This window comes from Phragmites australis, chromosome 2, assembly GCF_958298935.1.
Source record: "Phragmites australis chromosome 2, lpPhrAust1.1, whole genome shotgun sequence".
Lineage (NCBI taxonomy): Eukaryota > Viridiplantae > Streptophyta > Magnoliopsida > Poales > Poaceae > Phragmites > Phragmites australis.
In genome coordinates, this window is record NC_084922.1 from 31,371,235 (window position 1) to 31,394,555 (window position 23,321).

A 23,321-nucleotide genomic window follows, 5' to 3' on the forward strand; every position below is an offset into this window, starting at 1 on the left:
TTTTGTTTCGGGGGGGGGGGGGGGTTGGGTAGTAGGTTCAGCTTGTTGGATTTTATGGTTTTTGATGTAATAACAGGCTATTTGGTTCTCTCTCTTGCTATGTTTTGCTTATCATCACATTGTGTTTATATTTCATGCTTGTTTAATTCTTATTCTTTTAGCATGACTGGTTGTTATAGTGCTAGATTTTCTCTTGTTTAATTGATATATGCTGTCAATTGTCTAGTATCATAGGGTGTACTTCAACCCTTATCTCTTTATTATCTTTTGTATTGTCATCAATCATAAAAAGGGAGAGATTGTAGTATTTAGGTCCCTAGGTAAGTGGTAAGTATTTTGGTGATTAATGATAATTGTATCATCGTGACTAACAAGTATGTTTTGAAGGGTATAAAAAAATTTAGTTCACAATGATGATTGAGTATTCTTGATTCCTAAGTTGATTATATGGATGACCAAAGAACTTGTGCATCAAGATTAAGGATCTTCTAGTTTTAAGTGTCACAAAAGAGATGAATGACACTTATAGTAGTATAGGTCTTCTTTCTTGGTCTTTTTGACCGTATTATAAAGAGGGGCTAAGAGTAGTAGCTTGATCTAGTGACTCTAGACTTGGTTCGATGCCCTTGGTTGACTCGTCAAGAAGTTAGAGCTCAAAGAGGGTTGAATTGGACGAGCTCAGCAACAAATATACCTCACCCGATAGTCCGATGACTTGAAAAGAATTCTCACCGGAGTTTTTCTTTCAGTTTAGAACAGAAGAGAACTTAGTGCATCAGATGATCCGGTGTCTAACTAGTGAAATCACTGGAAGCTTTTTTTTCGTGACACGTGTTCAAAAGTTTTCGAAGTGTTTCACCGGAGGAGTGGTGAATGAACCAGACTATTTTCAACAGAAGCAAAATTTTCGAGAGAAAATGAATTTGAGCTCACCGGATTATCCGGTGATGGAAAGAGAGGATCAATGGACTATTTCTTGCAGAGGCAAATTCCAACTGCAAAAAAATGAAACTCTACTTAACAGATAGTCCGGTGTTTATGTTGTGCTCACCGGACAAATGCACCGTACCGTAGCAATGTTGCAGAGAGGTTAAGAAGAGGTTTCTCTCACCGAATGGTCTGGTGTAGGCAAAGATGACATCACCGGAATAATTCTTGCAAAGAGGTTTGCTATGAGTGTTTTGGTCTGGTTCTTCTGACTGGATTGACTGGAGTTACTTTAGTGGTCATTGGATGAATACACCGAAGGATCAACAGCTAATAACAGCTGGCACAGGTATCTCTGTGGAGCTATTAACCGGTGAAGAACCTTACGAGAACATGAAGACTGAAGAAATTCTCGGTAGGTGTTTATTCCCGTCGAACATATGCTTAGTCGCTAATTGCCTTTTACTCATTTCAATTCCTTGTTTTGCATGCACATTGCTGTTTTAGCTGGTATACTCAAGGGGGTTCTGCGCCCAGAAATCCCGAGCTGGTGTGATCCTGAATGTAGGTCACTGATGGAGAGGTGCTGGTCATCCGATCCTCACTCGAGGCCGTCCTCTGAGATCGATAAAGAGCTACGCGCCATTGCCGCTTCAGCGAACATCAAATAGCTAGGCTATGATCACTTGGGAGGACTCGGTGTTCATGATTCGCTCACTGTAGCCTGTAGGTACTTGTCCAACTTTCGCTTTCCAAGACAGGGTACTGATCATGCTAGCCCGTTTAGTAGACCCACGAGATGCTGCTCTTTTTTCCCCTGCATCCGTGGTTCCTTACAAGCTAGTGCCTCCGAATTTTTTAGCTGCCTGTAACTATAACACATCGAGATGATATCTTCTCTTATCATCTCGCATAAACTTTGCGTCTATGGTCATAATCAGTCGGACTTTGAGTACTTCTGTTGAGCAATAAAATCTTCAATACGTCGATTTGAGCTTAAAAATCGATTTGTGGTTGCTATGCTGATACTCCAATTGCGAGCAGCAAGTGCTTTATATTTTTAGCTCAGCAGTACCCGTCATTATACCTCATCGGATAACACGGTCTACTTCATCATGGTAGGGTTCAAAGTGTTGTGTTGTTTAGGAATGATCTGGCCCGAAACGTGGCCCAAGCTTTCAAAGACAACAATGTTTCTATTCGTGTGCCTACTTGCCATCATGATAGACAAGTTGCTCTGGGTATGTATTTTTTCATACACACCTCTTAAATTTGATCAGACGATGAAAATTGTTGGCATGGTTGATTCGGAGGGCACCTTCGTCGCCAAACTTAGAGGAGGTCGTTGGGTGGGAGACTAGCCTGGCGGAGGAGCCGAACATGAGGGCAGAGCGACGAGACGGTGGAGGATGGACGGTGGGCCAATACAGGGGCGAGGGAGGCAAGGACGCTGGGTTAGCGTGGCAATAGGCGGTGCTAGTGGATCCGATAATAAAAGCGTCGCTGAAAACAGATGAAATAAGGTGGAAGGTAAGGACGAGCACATGAACTCAATGGAGGAGCAGGGGAGTGTGAGCGCTAGGGGAGCCATTAGAAGGTTAAAAATGATTGTAAACCGTTAGATACTCTTCAATCGCTCACAACCGTTATTTAAAAAAAGGACACGACTAATGCACGGCCGTGCATGCTATTAGCATCTTGTCCGCATGCCCAAAAAAGGAATCTTTCTTTTGCCACGCGCGGACCGCGCGTGTGGCCCAAGGCCTTTATTCTCTCCGGCGCGGGAGCGCGTTTGCGCGCCTGGTAACTGCTGGGCCCACCAAATAATCGATCGGAGGCGCTGGAATAGGCTTGCCCAAACCACGCGCCGCCGCCAGCATGCAAAAAAAGCAATCGCGGAGGCAAAAGCTAGGGTTCCGACGGAAAAAGCAAAAAAGTCTCCATTGGAGCAGCACAAAGCTAAGCAGATTTACCTAAAAAAATCAGGTATGCTTTAGTAGCTTCCCAGATTCTTTGATGGTCGATCAGCTTTACATCATTTTTGTCTCAACCGATGGGGGATTCTCAGAGTGACACTGAAAAAGTTTGCATGGATTTCCTCTACCTAAAATCTACATGTTTGCTTCCTGAAAACAACATTTAGCCTGTATGACTGAAATTGTATCATAACTTGCCTGCACAAAAGGGAAAAAAACAGCACGCAAACTTGCTTTTGTCATCCTGTTGGTACCCTTCTTATTATACCTGATGCAACTGATTACACAGACCTACAGAATTGGGGAAAAACTACATATGAGAATGAGCTATCCCTGTTCCTATTTGATGTAAATTACAAAACAAATTAAACAGAAAAAGAGGAAGAAAGTTTATGCTCAATAGAATCTGGCTTATTTTTCTTCTCTGAACTGGTTTAATGTTACTGAAGACATTAGATCTGCCTTTACAGGTCATCAAAATAGCTTGTATCTACTTAAAGAAGCTTGTATTTATCTTAAAAAGTTACATCTTCTAAAATTTGTTCAACCCTGTCAGGTTTTTTCTGCATGTTTTGCTTCACTGAATGAACACAATATAGTTTGTGCATATTTGCTTCTCAGATGGTTAATGACCGTAGAAAAAAAAAGAACAGAAATTGTACTTCAAAAAAAGGACATACCCTAGATTTGCTTCCTGATCTGGTTCCAGATGTATGTATATGAATTCTCCAATGATACAATTTATTTGTGCTACGAAACACAAAACCTGATTCAGCATGCGTGATTGTACTACGTAAAAAAAAAGCAAAACCATGCATGATTTTCTTGCTTATGAAGATATGCACTACTGAAGAAACATTTATGTATTTATGTAGGTTTCTAAGAGATGGATCTAAACCAGCTGCCACCTGACTTTGACTATGATTTCATCTCAAGACATACTGAAGATGCAATTGAGAGCAGTCCAAAAAATTGCACTCAGCCTCCCCCTATCCAGCAAGACTCCCCAAGCATTTCTGATGTTAGACTCTCTTTGGAAGAAACACATTTACAAGATGTTCAGCAAGAAAATGCCGATAACACACTGGTTGTTGTAGGGGATAATGTTGTTTCAGATATTACTGGACAAGTTCTGCATGAAGAGGGTGAGGTGTGGTCTACGCCGCAAGTCCCCTATACTGGTATGACATTTGGCAGTGTAGTAGAAGCAAGGGGATACTACAATGCATATGCTAAGAGAATTGGTTTCTCAATAAGGACAAATACCTCGCGCAGATCAGGAATTACAAAAGTGCTGGAAAAAATCCAGTTTGTCTGCAACAAAGAAGGCAAAGGGAAGAAAAGCAAAACTGATGAAAATACTGAGGAGCCTACAGATGATTCAGATGAAGATGATTCTGAACAAGATGATGTTGATCTACCGCATGAGCGAGCCATTAAACAGGGTGGGGGGGCATGGTGGCAAGAAAAGGAAAAGGGAGAAAATGAAGTATACGCAATGCAAAGCAAGGATGACTGTGAAGCTAATTGGTGCTAGGTGGCATGTAATTTATTTCATAGCTGAGCACAATCATCCACTCATTACGAAGCCCTCACTAACAAAATGGCTTAGATCACACAAAGGCATATCTAAGGAAGAAAAGGCTTTCATCACTATGCTGCATGGCTGTAACATGACCACAGGGCGCATTATGCAGCTAATGGCTGAGTTCTATGGCTCCATTGAGCTAGTACCGTACGTAGGCAAAGATGTCAGTAACTTCCGGTCCACACTTCGTACCACTGAAAAGTACAAATACATGCAAGAAACACTAGACTACTTTGAAGAGTTGAAAGTGCAAGATGACCCTGATTTCTTCTACAAGTTCAAGTTGGACAATGATTATAAGATTCAGAACCTATTCTGGGTGGATGGTTCAGCAAGGAAGGCGTATGAGGCATATGGTGACTGTGTTTCATTCGATACGACATACATGACTAATATGTATGACATGCCCTTTGCCCCCTTTATTGGAATAAATAGACATGCTCAATCGTTCCAGCTAGGATGCGCATTCCTAAGGGATGAGAAGACAGATAGCTTTGTTTGGCTTTTCAAAGCATTCCTTGAAGCGATGAAAGGCAAGGCTCCCCTTAATATAATAACAGATCAGGATGGGGCTATGAGGCGGGCAATTGAGCTTGTCTTCCCTAATACAAATCATCGAAACTGCCGGTGGCACATAATGGATAAAGCTTCTGGAACAATTGGTCCATACCTTTCATCTAATCAAGAATTGAAGGATGAGTTTACAGACTGTATTAACTACAGTGTAACACCTGAAGAATTTGAGGTGAAATGGGATGCTATGATTAATAAGCATGGCCTGGGGGACATACAGCATTTTCAACATTTGTATAGCATCAGAAAGAGTTTTGTTCAAGAGTACTATATGCATTGTTTCTATCCTTTCCTCCAATCAACTCAGAGAAGTGAAGGGTTTACTGCAGTGCTGAAGAGATATGTGAATCCAAACTTATCAATACTGTTATTTGTGAAACAGTATGAGAAAATTCAGCAAAAGTGCCTTGTTGCTCAAGATGGTTAGGACTTTAGGACTGATGATAATGAACGACACACATGGTCAAAGTACCCTATTGAGAAATATGCATCAACTGTGTACACAAAAGGTATTTTCTATAAATTCTCAAAGGAATTTGAAAAGACTGCAGAATATGATGTGCAGGAGCATGAAGTGCCCTACCAATACAAGCTAGTACCGAATGACAAATTTGTTGAAGACTATGGGACTAGGTCATATATTGTGACAGCAATTGAAGAAGAAACAAGTTACTATTGTGAGTGCAGCAAGTTTGATAGGGATGGGATAATTTGCTGCCACATCATGAAGATTTTGATCAGATTTGGTGTGAAGACCCTGCCTGAAAGATACATATTGGAAAGATGGACACAACAAGCAATTCCTGTTGACACAGATATGTCTGCTGATGCAAACATTTCTGTTGATATTGCGGCTAGTGGTATGTCTTTGCAAAACAAGAAAACACTGAGATTCAGCAACCTTGCTTCTGCACTTGCAAAATTTGCACGTGAAGGTTCAAACTCAGATGATGCTCATTCTATTGTTACTAAGCACATCAAAATGATGCAATCTGAACTTGCAGATCTAAAGAAGAGGAAGAGTAAGAGGAAGAAGACAACTGTTGTTCCTAGCAATGACTTTTCTGTTGCAAATGTATCTCAGTCTCTTTCTAATGCAGCTACGACAACTTCACCTCCTGGTAATGGCTCTACAGCTGCTATGTCTACTCCTAACCCAAATGTGCTTGCTCCTGCAGATTTTCAAGATGCTTCATATCCTGATAGTTCAAGATTAGTAAGGAATCCGCCAAGATCAGTAACTAAAGGGAGGAAGAAGTCAAAAAGGTTGTCTAACGGGAAGAATGTGCAACCAAAGAGAAAGAACAAATGCAGCATTTGTCACTCTGAGAATCACAATGCTGCAAAATGTCCTGGAAAAATAACTAAAAGAATCCCAAGCAAGGAGATGCAGCTATTCACATGACATTAGTATGCTTCGTTTTAGGTTTGTGGCAGGAGGAATGTATGCAGTGGAGTTTTCTTAAGAGTTTGTGTTAATCTGCTTAGTTAGAGTAGTAAACTGCTTTCTGCAGTCTAGTAAAGTGTTTTTTTTGTTTAAAAGTGCTTTTTACAGACTATTAAAGTGCTTTTTGTTAGAGGAATATATTGTTATTGAACTGTTGTGTTAACACAACAATCCGGGACACTCAATCACTCACATCAATCCACTCCCCCAAATGAGTACACGTAGCAAGCTCAATAGTCATCTAGTTCGCTGGATACATAGGTAAATAGCACATAGGTAAAATGTATTTTCAATTTTGCTTTCTTAACAGGTAATATATATTTTCAGAGTCAACTACATTTCAGCAGCAGGTCGAAAAAAAAGAAGATAGATGTTACCTAAATGATGTTGAGCTTTGTCTTCCAGCGCGTCATGTTTTCAGGGTGACTTAGCCATTTGTATGTCAGTAGTTTGCGTATGTTTGGCATATCTTTTTCCTTGAATGTGGGTAGTTTACGACCGTCCCAGTGTTCACAATGCATAAGCATATGGAAACCGCAGTCATATCTGTGAAAGAAAAAAAAAACTGTACACATTGCCAATGAAAACATCAAACAAAGTTGCAAAAAAGCATTATGATAACTTACATATTGCTCTGCAACGGAACCTCGATGTCTATTAGTCGATAGCTATCTATCTTTTTCTTCGATTGCGTATAATATGTGATCCACAGATGCTTGATTGCAGATACCAAAGTACTGCAGCAACTTTTCAGCTTGTTATCATGTAGGGACCTCATTGAGTCAAGTACCTCAAAAGCACAAGAATGATACAAGTTACTTGTGCTGAATATGAATAGAAGACCTTATTGATAATGAACATAATGACTTTAGAAAAGTACCTCAAACCGTTGTTCCCGTAAGTTCAAAGACAATAGAAAGTAGTGCCCAACTTCTTCGTGGAGACCCTCGACCTCCCACATTTGAAGTACAGGGAACATTACCTGGAAAAAAATGGAGAAAAACATATTGTGTCTAAAAAATGCCAAAAAATGTGAGGAAAAAAAGAAAAAGAATGTTACCAATTTAGATCTGTCAAGATGGGTCAAGCCTCTCATGAATGCCCTCTTTATATCCCCATGATCCATTTCGCCCCTCAGGAGTCAATGCTGCACATAGAAAAAAATACAGGGAGGAATTTATAAACATTTAGAAACCCATGTTGTGTCTTTTCCTGGGTATGTATAGAGGCAAAAAAGAAAAAGAAAAAGAATACTCACAGCAACCCTTAGTGGCAATACACGTTTAGCAGGGCTTGTATTATTAGGTTCGTTCAACAGATGAATCCCAATTCCAGCTACAGTGTTGATTAACTTCCCCCCTGGTTTGACTGACTTTGAGAGATGATTTAAGTGACCCAAAAGTCCCATACATTGATTATAATATCACTGCATGAACATTGAGAACAAAAAAGAAGAAAAGGTTTAACTTAGTCAAAAAAAAAAAGACCCACTTGGTAAAGGTCAGATGTTCAAGAACATGGGAAAAATACTTATCAGTTGTATGGATTTGCAAATGAGCATGGAACAACTTGCTTTCAGTTTACTGTCATTTTGCTTATTGATTGAAAATTCCAAAAAGTTGCTTCGACTTGTATAGAATTTGCTGTACAAGTATGAAAAACTTGCTTGTCCAAAATGCATACATTAGCTTGTAGATAGGCAACAGAAATGCTTCTCCAAGTCACTAAAATTGCTTTTTCGAAGACATTACTATTGCTTACAGTTTCTGAAATAATTACTTTTATACATAATACAGATAAGTAACTTAGTAAAAAATTAATCACTAACTTGCATAACAATGATAAGTAATTTGTTTAAAATATAATCACAAACTTGCTTAATCATAATTAATTACTTGTTTAATCATAACTTTTTTTACTGTGTTTTTGTTTTCTCTGTGTTTGGCAAATTACTTTTTATGCTAAAAAAGAAGAAGAAAGGCTTATACAAAATTGCAACTATTTGTGCTGAGCAGCTGATACAAAAGAACAGGGAGCTGATAAAAAAGAACAGGGTATGAAAAAAAGAATGGTGATGAATAAGCAATAGAGAAATGCATACTCTGTCTCATTGGAACTTTGGCTTGACCTTGTAGTCCTTCCAGTGGCTCTGCACACCGCGTTGTACACCATGCAAACAACTTTGCTGCATTTAAAGTTGCTCTTATTATCGTAGTCAATAAATGGAGACCTCATTGTAGCTGGGATCTTCAGAAGCCTTCTGGGGGCTGCTAATATGAACAAAGGTTCCCGATCTTCCGAAAGGTTCTGGTAACTCTCGATTTGGTGGAAACGAGACACAAGTCGATCCGGCTTCCGAACAACACGATCCGAAACCCCGCAATCGCAGCACCACGTCTCCTCTGGTTATCAACCGGCGTTGCACGGTTGACCTCGCCAAGAAGGCTAAAATCCTTGCCTGCGAATCGAAGAACACAAGCAAGAACAAGGAAGAATGCAACCAAATTGCAGATGAATGATTAATCTCACGAGTTGGGGTCTCACAAACCGACGAAACGGCGAAACTGTTCTTGACAGAATAATCTAAGCAAAACCCAACCCTAATTAGGGCGGCGGCTACTGTATATAAAGGATTAGGGTCGGCCAAGGACCCCTGGACGCGTCCCTAATGGACTCCAACACGATACATGGCCCAACGGACCAAAAACGGTGACGCAGCACCGGGACAGATTCTGGACGCTGACTTGTTTCGACGTTTCCCGTTGACTCAGAAGGAATTTGGACCTCAAACCAACGCCATTGGTTTCCTTATGAAATTATCTTTCCAACCATATGTGAATCGTCAAAAACGGAGTCCGGATGCGTCCTGGGCGTCCGTTTTACTGCTCGCTGGTCCTGGAGGTCGAGGCTGATTCGGACTCGAGTTGGACTGGACCTCCTGCTGTTGTTGGACGTCCTAGCTGCTCCTCCACGCCTCCAAGCCTTCCTCTATGTGTCTCCTTATCCTCTCCATGATTCCTAAGCAACATATAATCATTAGGTAGTAATCTATTCTCAAAATTATATAAAGAGTTGCTTAGGAACGAGCTCACCTCTAAATTTAATTGTCGTGCGCGAGCCCTTGTGATTGGACCTTGAAAGTTCATTGGAGGATCATTGTATGTATCCGAGGGAGTGATGTCCTCATCAGCTGCTGTACCAGATGTACTTGGAGCAGTAGAAGGTTCAAGATTGATTGCTGCTGGGGTTTTTTCTGCAATTTCATCAGTTTGAACTACTGCAATGCTTTGCATAATTGCTGCAGCTTCATGCATCTTCTTTTCTTCTATGTGCCTTCTTGCATCTTCTTCCATTTTGTGTAACAATTCCTCAGGTTTATTTGCAGCGTTCTTTTCTTCTATGTGCCTTCTTGCATCTTATTCCATTTTCTGTAGCAATTCCTCAGGTATGTTTGCAAATGAATCATCTAAGTCGTCCTTGTTACTGCATTCAAATTGTGGTGATGTATCTTTCTTGACTATTGTATCAAGTACAGTGAGGTTCCTTAGGCCTTCTTCAACCTTTGTTTGCTCTAAATTTTTTTGTTCATCCTCAATCCCATCAGATTCAATGTCAATGAACTTCATGATGTTACATTCTGGTGCCGGGAAATCCCAAGAATTGTTCCTAGCAATAGGTGGTGTAACATCTTTTGTCTCTAGGACATCATCTGTTGATTTGCTCTTGTTTAAAATGAAGTTTTCCTTCACACTATCTGCTGGGACAGGTAGCCTTAACCTCTCCCTCTTCAATTTCTTCCGAAGCTTCTCACTACAATCATCTTGCTTAGCAACTCGCTTCTTAGTGCTGCTACTTATTCCATGCTGCACATCTTCTAGATGCTCTGGTAACAGTAGCTCTATGACTTTGTTGTTAGCCAATTCTTCAACTCCTTCTTCTTCATGAACAACGGCTGTTCCTGATGCTCCCTGCTCCCTATCTAGTTCATATTGTCCTTGCTCCACGCCTCTGTTCTTCCTTGTTCGCCTAACCAGAGGTGTTTCCTTTTCCTCCATGTCTTCCTCAATATGTATTTCATCATCATTCCTATCTTGTTCTTGTTCTTCCTTGTCATGACCTCTCAGATTCTGCTCTTCTGATTCTGCATGCGCACTGGACTCGTTGTTGCACTCCTTCTCACTCAACTCATCATCATATTTTCCCAAGTCCTCCCCCTCATGACCTGCACATGCTTCGTTTCCACTCTCTGAACCTTCCTCCTCATCCTCATCTTCATTGGAGTCTACATCTTCATCCTCATAGTCTTCGTCCTCATAGTCTTCGTCTTCATCGTCATCGTCTTCGTGTTCATCATTGTCTTCATGTTTTTTGCTCATCCTCCTCCGCTTGGATTTCCTTTGACTTGGTTGATCATGGTACACAGAAGGTTGGTGTTCCCCCATAATTTCAGATACCACTCCTAGAAAGGTGCCCATCGTTTGTGTGATGCCAATGCATACTTTGCTGACAGCTTCAGAGAGCTTCCTCTTTTTCTGCATTGAATTCATGTAAAAAAGCTTCTCCAAGTTACTAAAATATTTTTCAAACACTTTTAAAATCCTTAAAGGTACTAGCAAAAATGCTTAAACAATCAGTTCAACACAAGGCATGAGTGAAGGGTTGACTAAATTGCAAGATATGTTGCACTAAAAATGAGTAGAAATGACTTGATGATTATCAGGTACAAAAAAAAAGTAAAAAAGTGACAGAATGATTATAATTTCATGTAACATTCATTGACCATGACAGAATGCCATAAAACTTCAACATGATTATTACACCCTAATACAGGATAAAGTTTGAAACAATATCGATTCCAACAAATAACAAAAGTTGGAAACTTAACTTTTTAGTAACACCACCAGAAAATGCTTCTCTTTAGGTAGAAAATGCTTCTCTTAAGGTAGTAAATGCTTTTCCAACAAATAACAAAATTGCTTTTTACACCTGGTAAATTTGCTTTTATACACCTGATAAATTTGCTTTTATAGTTACTACAAAATTGCTGGATGCAGATTGGAGTATTGAGATAAAAAAAATTCATTATGATTTTGCCTATCATCGGATATGTAGCTTTGATCCAATACTTCTAGTGCCATATTCATGGTTGTTGTAAACGAGTAGGTGTAGCTTGAGATTTAACATTAAACTGCTTGAGAGGACAAAAGTGAAATGCTTTCAATTAATAAGGTGCATAACAAGAATATAGGACAGACCTCAGCTGGTAAGCCTGGAGTGACCTTAGATGAAACAAAGCTTTCAATATCATCCATATGTCCCAGAAGTGACTCCTGGACAACTGAGTGGCATGAACTTTTAAGCTGAAAAAAAAGGAGACAGAACAACACGAAAGAAAAGTGAGATTTTGTGAACCCTCTTGCAGGGATAAAACCTTGTGCATATTAATCTGAAAAAAAAGATTTGAGAATAAAGTTCACGCACTGTTAAGCTTCCAAATGACCCATTTCTGTTTTTGTCAAGCTTGATGACTTTATCGATGATTGTTCTCTTCCATGCCCCAATTCTTGGAATGCAATCAGGAATTTCATATCCATCAATGACCAAGGAGTCTAGATACAGGAGCTGTACATATAAAAAGGAATTTAAAAAATCACAAACTGCCAGAAAAAGAAATTATCTTGTGGAGTTCAAAAGATGAAAAAAGAAAAAGAAAAAGAAACTGCAGGACAAGCTTACCACAAGGAAAAATAAGCAACCCTTCACAGAGTTCCTTTTGTGCATTTGATGTGCAGATTGTCTCAACGAATCTACAACAAACTGACACCAATTCAATGTATTAACCTTGGATAAGTTGACCAGTGCAGGATAACATTTTGGACTGATGCCAAGGCAGGTGGTTGGGCACAGAAATGATGAAACAGCCAACATAAGCCATGTCCTTAGGTAATCTTCATCAGCATTCTTGTTAGCTTTCAGTCTCTTCACTATTGAACCAATCTTCGGTGCATTCTCAGTATCATATTTCTCATGTATAAAGTTGATGGCTTTTACATTGAAGTCATACAACACCTTGTCTCCCTTCTTTGGCAAGCCAAGAATCCTATGAACTGATTCAGCTGTGACACTGATCCTCCCCCTCCCCGGGATCACAATCTCACTGGATTCAGCATTGAAATTCCTTATCACCCACTTGGTAAGGTCAGATGGTAGTGTACTTGTCCCTATACTAAGCAACCCTCCAAAACCAACTTTTGTAATCATGTCACGCTGTGCACCTGACATGCATTTGTACAGCTTAACCAATCTTGATGGTGAAGCCCTGTTCCTGGCACCCTGAGTATGGGACATGGCATCATTTTAAAAAAAAAGCTATACAAAAAGCCACGCTATAGAAAAACTAAAAAAGCACTGCAACACAATACTCCCCTTAAAAAATCATTACTTATAGCAGTTAAAAAAGGCATGATTTCCATGTTGTATTCCCTCCAAAAGCAGAAAAGCAAGTTAACATTGTTCAGATAGAAATTCAGGCTTTTCCTATTTGAACCAGTACTTGATCAGCATCAACGCTTATCATAGAACTACTCTAAAGGTGAATCTTTACAAATGGAGTGTGACACCATCACACCAAAAAACTAGATGAACAAAAAAATCAGATCACATAGCGCAAAATTATAGAGACCATGGGCCCACTGAAGTAAAACAAAAAAATAAAATGACTTTTGTTATACGCACCCCACACTGCCGACGATGGTTGCTACGTGATGTAGAAGCCACATCCTCTTTTGTTATTTGCCTTGTCATTACCTATGAAAAAATTACAAACAAAAAATAGACACATGGAGATCAGAGGAGCTGTGTGAAAAAACAATGGAAGAAGAAAAATGATGAATAATTAAAAAAAGAAGATCAGCGTGTATGCATGTGGAATGTTACTTACCTGCTTAAACAAATTTGCTAATACGAAAAAAGTAATTTGCTTATCATACCATAAGCAATTTAGGCTACACAGTAAAAAGCATTAAAATGCTTATAATACATAAACAAATTGTCCTATTAGTAAGTGTTAAAAAAACAATGATAAAACATAGCATCAGGGGAGATGTCGAATAAAAAAAGGAACCACACAGATTATATATATGTGATGACCCAGTAAATACATAACAAAGTTTTTTAACCATTCGACAATAATACATAAATGACATAAAGAAAAAAAAACCTTGTATATATGTATGAATGTAAATCCACTCATATCAATAGTAACTATGAACAGGTTATGTCCTATGACATAGGCTAGCTACAAAACAAGCATTGAACAAAAAAAGAATGAAAGGTGAAAAAAAAACTCATCCAATGTTTGTTGACCTTAAAAAACCTTGTATATATGTATGAAAAAAAAAGTGAGCATAAAACCATTGTATGAAGAGTGAATGGATCAGGCTATAACTATGATGTGTTTTAGGTAATTTTGTGCACACTTTCCAAGCATTTCTATGCAGTTTAGTTTAGCACCTGGAATCGGAAACCCCACCCCTTACGTTAGACTAATTTGGGGAAAAAATTTGCATTCAGAGAATCGAGTACGCACATTCAGAGGATGCGAGGTTATCAATGATTTGCACTGGATCAGACAGGTTCCCCCCGAGCAAATGTGACAGAAGAGAAAATGTAGTACGAATTTTGGGGAGAACCTCACCTTGCTGTTCAATCCTCAACCCCCCCCCCCGCCCCTTGCACAACTGATTTGCAATGGATCTATACAAAAATCACGAATCAGGAAACCCTAGGTCATAAGATTGGGGAGAGAAAAAAACACATGCGAGAGAACCAAATATGTGCACACTCAGAGGAATCCACGAGCGGGTACAAAACGATTTGCACTGGATCATACCGTATTCCTAAACAGTTAAAATATGTGCGAGAAGCGAAAAAAACAACACATTCAGAGGAATTTAGAGGGGGGGGGGGGGCTCACCTTCTGTGCAATCCTCCTCCCCGCCACGCTACTGATTTGCGCTAGATCAACAAAAAACGCGAATCAGAAAACCCTAAAATCGCGCGAGAGAAGAAAAAACACAGCACATTCAAACGGATTTGGGGGGAAACTCACCTCCTGTGCAACCCTCCTCTCCCGCCGCGCTACCGATTTGCACTGGAACAACAGGAACGCGCGAATCAGAAGACAAGAGCACGCAGCTTGATTTTTTGTGTTGCAAGAGCGACGAACCTGGAGAAGAAGACGAGCGAAATGAAATGAACTAACGCGGTTCCCGATGTTTGAAAAAGGCTCGCCTCGACGGTTCCGCGGCTAAAAGCTTCGCTGACGCGTGGGTTGGTATACGGGGCGCGGACAGACGGACGTATCTGGGACGCGCGTATCTCAGTCGCCGTATGAGTCGCGCATGCACGGTCAGATGGAGAACGAACGGCTATCCGAGCGTGCATGCTGAGCGATGTGAGCATGCACGCTCGGAATTTAGTCATTGGGTTAAAAAAAATAGGCTGCTGATAAATTGCATTACCTTTTTCATGGGCCATGGTTTCGGCGCGGGTAGCTCGTGGCCCAGCAGCTTGACAGCCAGCTCGGCTCAGCAAAACCACGGCCCCGAGCCAAAACCCTCGCCACCGTCTCCCTGTTCCTCCCGTCCGAGGCAGCCGCCCTCCCCCGCGCCGCCCCGTTGCTCCAGGAAACCGCCACCGCCGCACTCCCGTGCTCACCCTTCCTTCGCTGCACGTGCCCATCGTCCAGCTCCTCCTCCGCTCCTGCCGGCCCGCGCCACGCCGCCAACCGCGCGCTCCTCCCGGTCCTCCCTCCACGCTGCCAGTGCCGCACTACTCCCGCCATGCCGCCGACTCCCGCCTCATCGAAGAAGGCAGCGAGAAGCCGCGCTGGCGAAGAGGCGAAGCGATCTGGCAAGTTCACTCCCTCCTCTCCCGCTGCTCTTCCTTTTGTATTACTTGCTCTTCTGTTTGTAGGGTTCGCTCGCTGCCCACAGCGAATTGTACTGCGAACCGGCGGCAATTCGGATTATGTGGGAACTGCGAATCGGCTCGCGCTACCACGAATCGTGGTTCGCGGGTGTGTTAGGTGGAATCCGGCAACTACTCTAGATATCGTTTACCTAATAAATTCCATGGTCAAAAAATGTTTCGGAGTTCAGTGGGATATTTGGTGGAACTAGTTTATTGATTGAAAGCATTTGCAGTTTTCCTTGCCAGATTATAGTTTTGCTTAGATATCAGCTACTCTACACTATGCGTTCTGCACTCAAGCAATTGGAGATTAATTTGTCTTAAAAAAAGGCAATATCAATATTGTTGTTTTATAGACGAAATTATGGGGCACTTTGCCCATCACTTCCAGCATTGTGTGATAAAGGACTATATAATCACTATTCACTTATATATATATATATATATATATATATTACCATTTGCTAAAACTAGGAAGTTCAATCATGCTTTAGGACCTAGGGAAATTCCTGAGTGCTTTCCTGAACAATTTTTTTGTTCATTTATAACCACCCACCGCTCAATTGTTAACCACATGACTAAACAATGTGCAATTTAGTTTTCTGAAAGCACTACTCTGACCTGTGTTCACTTTTTCGCTGTTAAGGACTTACTTTTTATGATCTGACACTTTGAACTTCTCTGATGCGATTTTTCCTTTTTCTTTTCCCCCTCATGGTTCTTAAAACCTACTACAAATTTCTGAAAAGATGTATCCATGTTTGCTTATGGCTAAATGATATGCAATAGTGGTACTGATGTTAAAGTTCATGTACATTATTTACATGCTTTTCATTGATGTGAACGGATTATTTCTTTGCAGCATTAGTAAATAGCAAGGAGTCTGGAGAACCTGATTTGCAGGAGAACACAAACCCCATTCATCAAGGAAGAGAAAAGAAAAAAGAAAGTTCAAAGAAAAAAGAAAGAGCAAAGAAGAGGTCATCATCTGTTTTGGATTCAACTAATGGTGAGACATGTCCTTGTTAAAATTTAACTACCTCTTTACTCTAACTTATAACACCGATGGTGTAAAAAAAGTTGATATTATCTCATGCACTAAGTATTCTATACTTTGAATGAACAGAGTTATACGTACCGTTTGTGCTCTAGCTTTTTAATTAACTGGCTTTTGCATTTCGTTGGGAAGTTTCAGACATAATCAATGAGCGAAAGTCAGAGTATAATCTTGACGAACCTACCATGGAGGAAAAACTAGCAACTCTGAATTTGATCAATGAAGATAACAAAAGGAATGATACTGAAGAGCAATCACTCTCTATGGCGCCACCAAGTGCAGATTCAGTCCATATTTTGCTGAAGCAAGCTCTGCGTGCTGATGATAACGTATCATTGCTAACTTGCTTGTACAATAGAGATGAAAAGGTATTCTTTTATGTGCTTAGTTTGGTCGAAACATCTGCTGGTTCTTATCCTTTGCTGGCTGTACTATTGATAAAATCTACTTTGCACTTCATACCTATTGTCACTGTTTGATAGTATTTACTCCTTCCAATCACAAATACTTGTCGTTTCGGCATTACATGCAATCAAACTTTTGAAACTTTGACTATCAATATCCTTTAAAATTTTGAGATTGGAAATATGAAAACCATATGTACAAATTTGTCTAAAAAAGTATACTCACAATATTGTAGTTTTTTTTGGTTTTGTAAATATATTACAATAGGCGTTAGCGCTCTTTTGTGACCAGAGGGAGGAACATACTTTTGTTTGTCTTATACAAGTTTGTGACGTTAGACACACATGTTTTCCTTTCAGGTACTTGTACATTGCACCTTTTCACTTCATACATTCTTTCTTCCGGTCATTAAGATTCTATCATAATTAGGAAAAAAATAACAGAACTGCTCTTGACCAGTTGCACTTGGCTGAATGATGAATTGAATGATTTTTCTTCTTGCTTAAAAAATTGAAAAATAAATAGAATAGATTCTATGGAAACCAAAGTTACCACAAGCCATGTTTCGGTAACCGAGAATGACAAGGAAAATTCGTTAATCCTTATACTTACTGAAGTTTCAGTAATATTCACTCTGTTATTGACAAAAAGGAAAGAAATGTCTATGTTAATTAATCTTGATGCAGTTTGATGGAGTATCACCTTCTCATGCCTCATAATTTTACTGTTCGGTTACAAACAGGTTATTTTGAAGTCTATATTGCTCCTAACACCAGCTGATGTTGTGAAGCTTCTCAAGTTCTTTGTATTGCAAATACAATCTAGGTAAGCTTCTATGGAGATATTTTGTCAGTTTAGCACATAAATGTTTCGGACACGTTATTTGGTGCATGTAATGTGAAGATATTCAATTCATTGACTATCAAAAGGCCTTCATGGGGCATATGCACCATGAACTATATATATTCATGCATATGGTGGGCCAGGGCCTTCCAATTCTTTCATTACTTAATTTCTTGTGATTCTTTTCGAACCATTTTTCTTATTCTTGTCATCCTTTGTTTTGTATGTATGCATGACCACTTATTGCCATGCTTGGGTGACTGGGCTTGGGAATTAGTTATATAATTACACAGGGATGGCTTCTGAGAGGCAACATGATATTTATGTATATCTGATTTGTATGTGTTCAGTGGAATAGATGAGCGTAGCATCAAGCTCCTGATCTCAGTGGCTCTGTTTTTTCTGCTTGTGAGTTCCATATTCTGCTGTAGTGCTGTGTAGTTGTTATTTCGAAGTTGAAAAAAAAACTTGCTTATGGAATGTCATGACCTTTTGGGCTGGATTATCCTGGCTACTCAAAGGATGCTAATGCTGCACATTTCTTAATTTTGTGTAACTCCCAAATTTATTTATCACCATGTGACACAAATGTCTTATTTCTTGATACCTTTGCCTCCTCAGGGGTGCAGTATTGGTCTGTTTGCTCCCGTGGCTGCAAAGTTTACTTAGTCAACACATGAGCAGCATAGTGTCTCAGGAGTCTTCTCTCTCATTGCTCAACTCACTCTACCAGGTTAGTAATAGTTTTCACTTGCAGTAAAACTATGTAGCCCCATAGCCGTGAAGAATATTTTGGTGCTATATTTATTGTTGCTAAGAAGTTAAAGTTTTAATAAATCTTAAAAGAATCCTGCATGCCAGCACTTTTATTATGCTTGAAAGGAGCAAACATCCTGATTATATGCACATCTAGTGATGATCCGTGCCTGTATATGATCTTACTGCCTCACTTAAAGTGAACTTGCATTGGACTAAAGGATGTTCTACTCATTAATTTCTACATTGTTTCCTCCCTGGATGATACTGAGTTTGAATCCGCATAAAAACAATGTAGCCTCACGAGATTCACGTAGCGTCAGGCCATCTTGTTACCAGTTCTTTGGGTCCTTGTGCAGCTACGCATAGCAATTGTAATGTTACTGGCTGCAATTCTTTTTCAGCTTATTGATGCAAGAACTTCAACATTCGAGTCAGCACTTCAACTCTCCACCACTCTAGATTACCTTTTCAGCGAGGTAAGTTTCCTGCCTCCAAAAGTGTGATCATTTTCTGTATTGCAATTGATCCAAGTATTTTGGTCCAGATTGCTGATGATGAAGCTGATGAGGAGGAAGCAACTCCAACAATAGTTTATGAGGACAAGGACACTGAGGAGGAAGAGTCTGAAGTTGATGCTATGGAAACTGATGGGGAGGCTGAAGAGCTTGGGGATGTTACTGATGCCTCTGAGCATTCAGATGGAAGTGATATCATGAGCGACTGATTGACTTCGACTCCCCAAGGACTGAGCTCTCATATGCCAATCATCCCGATAAGATGGAATTCACAAAGCTCACAATGTCTGCAACTTCTAGGAGGATACACCTTGTCCTAGCAGGTTGATGCATCTGGATTCACTTGTTAGGTTAGCGCACGGTAGAAACTTGGAGGATAGTGTTGTAGGAATCAAGTTTGGATGATAGTGTTGTAGGAATCAAGTTTTGATGGGGTGGTTGTGCTTGTACTTTGTGAAGCATCATAGCATCTATTGCTAAACTAAATCATATATTATCTCGGTAAAATTTTGTTTGCCAAGTGAGTGTTTTCCGTAAGCTTTTGGGTGCCATTTTGAGCTCAGAAGGGAAGTGAATGCAATTGATGAGAGAAACCGTTGCCTCTTTCCATACATCACATAGATAATTGACATAAGTCCAATTCATGCAAAAGTTGAACTAATGTATCATCTATAACATCCAGCCAAGATAAGGCATTCACACATCAGCACACCACAGATGATTCAACATAACACGAGGCATGAGTCTTGTTTAGGTTTCAAATATCTAGAAGGTCAAGCATTCACGGTGTCCAGATCGAGCCACATTGTACTTCTCTTCTGCTCCATTTGCCTAGAGTAAACAATCTGAAACTTGAGCAATGAAAAAATTATAAATGATAGCACTTTGTGCAGTTGAGTTTTCTATTTCAGTTTTCTGGTGCAAGTAGATAAAACTTCATAGGGCACAAGAAAGTTTAATGCAGCCAAAACACGGTAGCTACTTGACACAATAGGATCATGTTTGGATATTAAATCTGAAAGATGAAACTGGGAAAGGAACATACATATGGAGTAATTTTTCTATTCAGCCAAATTAATCTAACATTTGGGTAAAATGGAGAGTAAAATACAGATTGAAGTGAAATAACAAGGAAATAACAGAAGTTTGACATTCTACCAGAAAAGGATCGGTTCAATGAATCATGTGTGCAACCTTCACTTGTTTAACGAAAATTACAAGAAAAGAATAAATCATATTGTACCAACACTGGTAAGGCAAATTAGCAGTATCATTGCCTTCAAGCAATCGGAGAGGAAGAGGGGCTGATATGTACTTGGGCACTCCAGGCACCAACTTGTTGTCAGTGGCCTTGTCGAGCAGCACCATATTATTCACCTTCTCCTCACTTTCCTTGCTCCACTTCTGCATGTAAGTAAAAAAAAAAAAAAATAGACGCTCAGAAAATTCCAAAGATATCGTACTATAAGTATCTAAAGTCTGGCCTCGTTTACGAAAACAACTAGCTATATACGAAATATAATAGGTCTAATTTTATGAATTCAATATAGACATCCATGAACACCAATTAACAAAACTCTATGGGATGTTAGCCGAGCATATGTTATGTAGTTGAATTAAACAAACCTAGTTTAAAATTCATAGCCAGAAATCTCACATATTGCTGTAATGTTCATGTGCAGAAATCTAGGCCAACCATGGAAAGAAAAAAATCGACACAAAGAGAAAGGAAACTACTAAAGAAGTTAATGCATATAGGCCAACCACTCAAATTATTTGGTGAAGTTGAGCTGCAAGGGCATGGAACCTGTAGCGGCTTTTGTCTAGAATAATACCGATTCCCGTGTCGTAATAATACAAGTGCTATTACAGTATCAGCTTTTCAGGGGTAAGATACATTATATTCAGTGAGTAACTAATTCGTATAGCATTGCTATAGGGTATATGTTAGCCAAAGAAAATTAAGGGTACATTTGGTTTGATGGATAAACCCATCCGGAAAATGGCCATCCAGTTTTCATAGTGTTTGGTTGGAGAGGGATATGGTAGATAAGAGGATCAGGATAAAAAAATATTCCCTCATTATACTTAGATGGCTTAGTCTGGCAAACGGCCAGATGGACTCATCCAATTTTCGTTCGTTCATTGTTCGTATGTGCATATGCATTTATGTTTTTTATTTAATTCTCGATTTTATTTGGGAGCAAGAGTGGTCCAAAAATTCTAAACGTTTTTATAGTAAACTAGAGCTTATTAACAACCTGTTTTAATTGGTTTGATCCAAAAAAACCTGAGCCAATATTTAATTAAAATTCTCTAAAGAGGCCTACTTTTATAACTTGTAGTAATTTTTATTACCTCGAATAAATTCCTAAAAATCTAGAAAATTTCACTATTCTCCTCATGTGATGTACTAATTTATAAAAATATTTCCAACCCTAGATTATTTAGTGAAAAAGTGAGTTCATTTGTAATGCTCCATTTATATGCATTTTTATCATTTCATGTGATATTCTGTTTTTAATTCAATTTGAATTAAAAAAGTTCAAACATGCACAAATTCATCTAAATGCTTATGGAATGCATATAAATATGAATGGATCATCATATCCACTATAATCTCACCAACCAAATAGAAAACTAGCTCATCCTATCCATTCTAATCAAACAGAAAATTAGATCATCCCATCCTGAAAAATATGAATGACCCTATCCCATCTAACCTCGCCCTCCAACCAAATGCATCCTAAAGTTCTGAATTGATTTGAGCTTCTATGTTGTAGGTCTGTAACTAGCTGCTTGTTGCTGAAGTTAGATAACAAAATGTATGAACTTGTAATAGTTGTTGGAAACAACCTGATAACAGTAAGTTTTTTCTTGCTTTACACAAAAAATGTCACAATATGCTTTTCACCAACTAGAAATTTCCTCAAATGGGATTTTCTAGTCTGGTCGATCCCCATCGAAAATACCATGCAATCCTCTAGTCCTTTTGGGGGAATGGTGCCTAGAATTCCCTCTCATCCCATTTTAGAAAATAAAATCAAAAGCAAAATCAAGAATTTTGGAAGTGCAAATACCTTGGTTGTTGGCATGGTGATTCGTTTGTGCAAAAATCGCTAGCGCCGCTGCTCATGAGCGAGGAATGCACGGAGTGGAGGTGCCTGTGATTGAGGAGGGCACGAAGCAATGTAGATCGAGATGGAGGAGAGCATAAGTTTGACGCTCTGCACTCCATGCGAGGAAGGACGAGGAAGACGAGGGGAAGGGGATCTCATTGTGGCAATGGGCACATACGGTGGCACTCACAAATTAGGAGGCACTGGACGACAGAACTCGTTGCATCAGAGGCTGAGGAGAGAATGGGGGAGGCCACACTCTTTGCGGTGGAGGCCATGGGGTAGCGGGGCTCGCGGGAGTGGAGCTCACAACGGATGTGGAACCGTGGAAGCTTGTCACTGCGAGGGAGGGAGGCAGTCAGGCGACGACGATTGTGACTTACATTGCAATTGAGAGAAACGGGGGAGAGTTCCAGACATTGGCATGCGAGGTTGTTTCCTTGTGGATATGACATGGGTAGGCAAGGGTTGTTTCCTAAAGGAAAAAAGTCCACTTTTAGCCCCTAAACTATCGTGATTGTCCGATTTTGACCTCAAATTATAAAATCAGACAATTCTGACCTCAAACTACCTACCCTGGCGCATTGTATACCCTAAGCTTATCCGAAACGATTTAAGGTCGATGTGGCGGTGATTTGTAATCCATGCTGGCACACGTGGCCATGTTGGCTCGTTGCAGCCTATAATCCTTGTTGCCCTCTCTCTCGGTCGTCACTTTCCCCTTTTCCTTTACCAAATCGGAATCTAGCTCTGCCATCCGTAGCATGAGATGGCGAGCTCGAGCACATCCAACATGAGGTCGAGGAGCTCTGATTCTGTACCGTGAGCGGCCATTGCAGTACATGCCTACTGTGATGTGCAAATGCGCGCAAAGGCAGCCTGATTCATCTCATGAAGTGATTTGAACCCGACACAGAGGTATCTGAAGTGCACTAACTCAAGGCTAAGTCATCAATTTAACTTGGATTTGTAGTTGCGGTGTTGCAATGCTTGGTGTTCTTTTGATTTGTTTGTCTTTGCTTTCGTGCGTACTGTGGAGGTTGCAATTTCTGGTTCTAGTGTGATGATCCGATCAAAGGCTTCATGAAGTAGGTGGTGATTGATTTGCGTGATGCGGTGAGGGGATTACATAGAAAAAA

At 40.0% G+C, this 23,321-nt stretch overlaps 1 protein-coding gene across 2 annotated transcripts; it reads left to right on the forward strand.

Annotated features, from left to right (window-relative positions):
- Positions 1 to 15,067: 15,067 nt before the first annotated feature.
- LOC133908378 (uncharacterized) lies at positions 15,068 to 19,656 on the forward strand. 2 transcript variants are annotated; one of them, XM_062350374.1, is made up of 7 exons: positions 15,068 to 15,424; positions 16,347 to 16,493; positions 16,674 to 16,909; positions 17,689 to 17,771; positions 18,411 to 18,522; positions 18,950 to 19,024; positions 19,093 to 19,656. In XM_062350374.1, exons 1-7 carry the CDS (start codon positions 15,355 to 15,357, stop codon positions 19,270 to 19,272), a joined length of 903 nt encoding a protein of 300 aa, XP_062206358.1. In that variant the 5' UTR covers positions 15,068 to 15,354; the 3' UTR covers positions 19,273 to 19,656. The 2 variants fall into 2 exon arrangements, with proteins under 2 accessions (XP_062206358.1, XP_062206359.1); XM_062350375.1 differs by having other exon boundaries at positions 16,680 to 16,909.
- Positions 19,657 to 23,321: the final 3,665 nt, after the last annotated feature.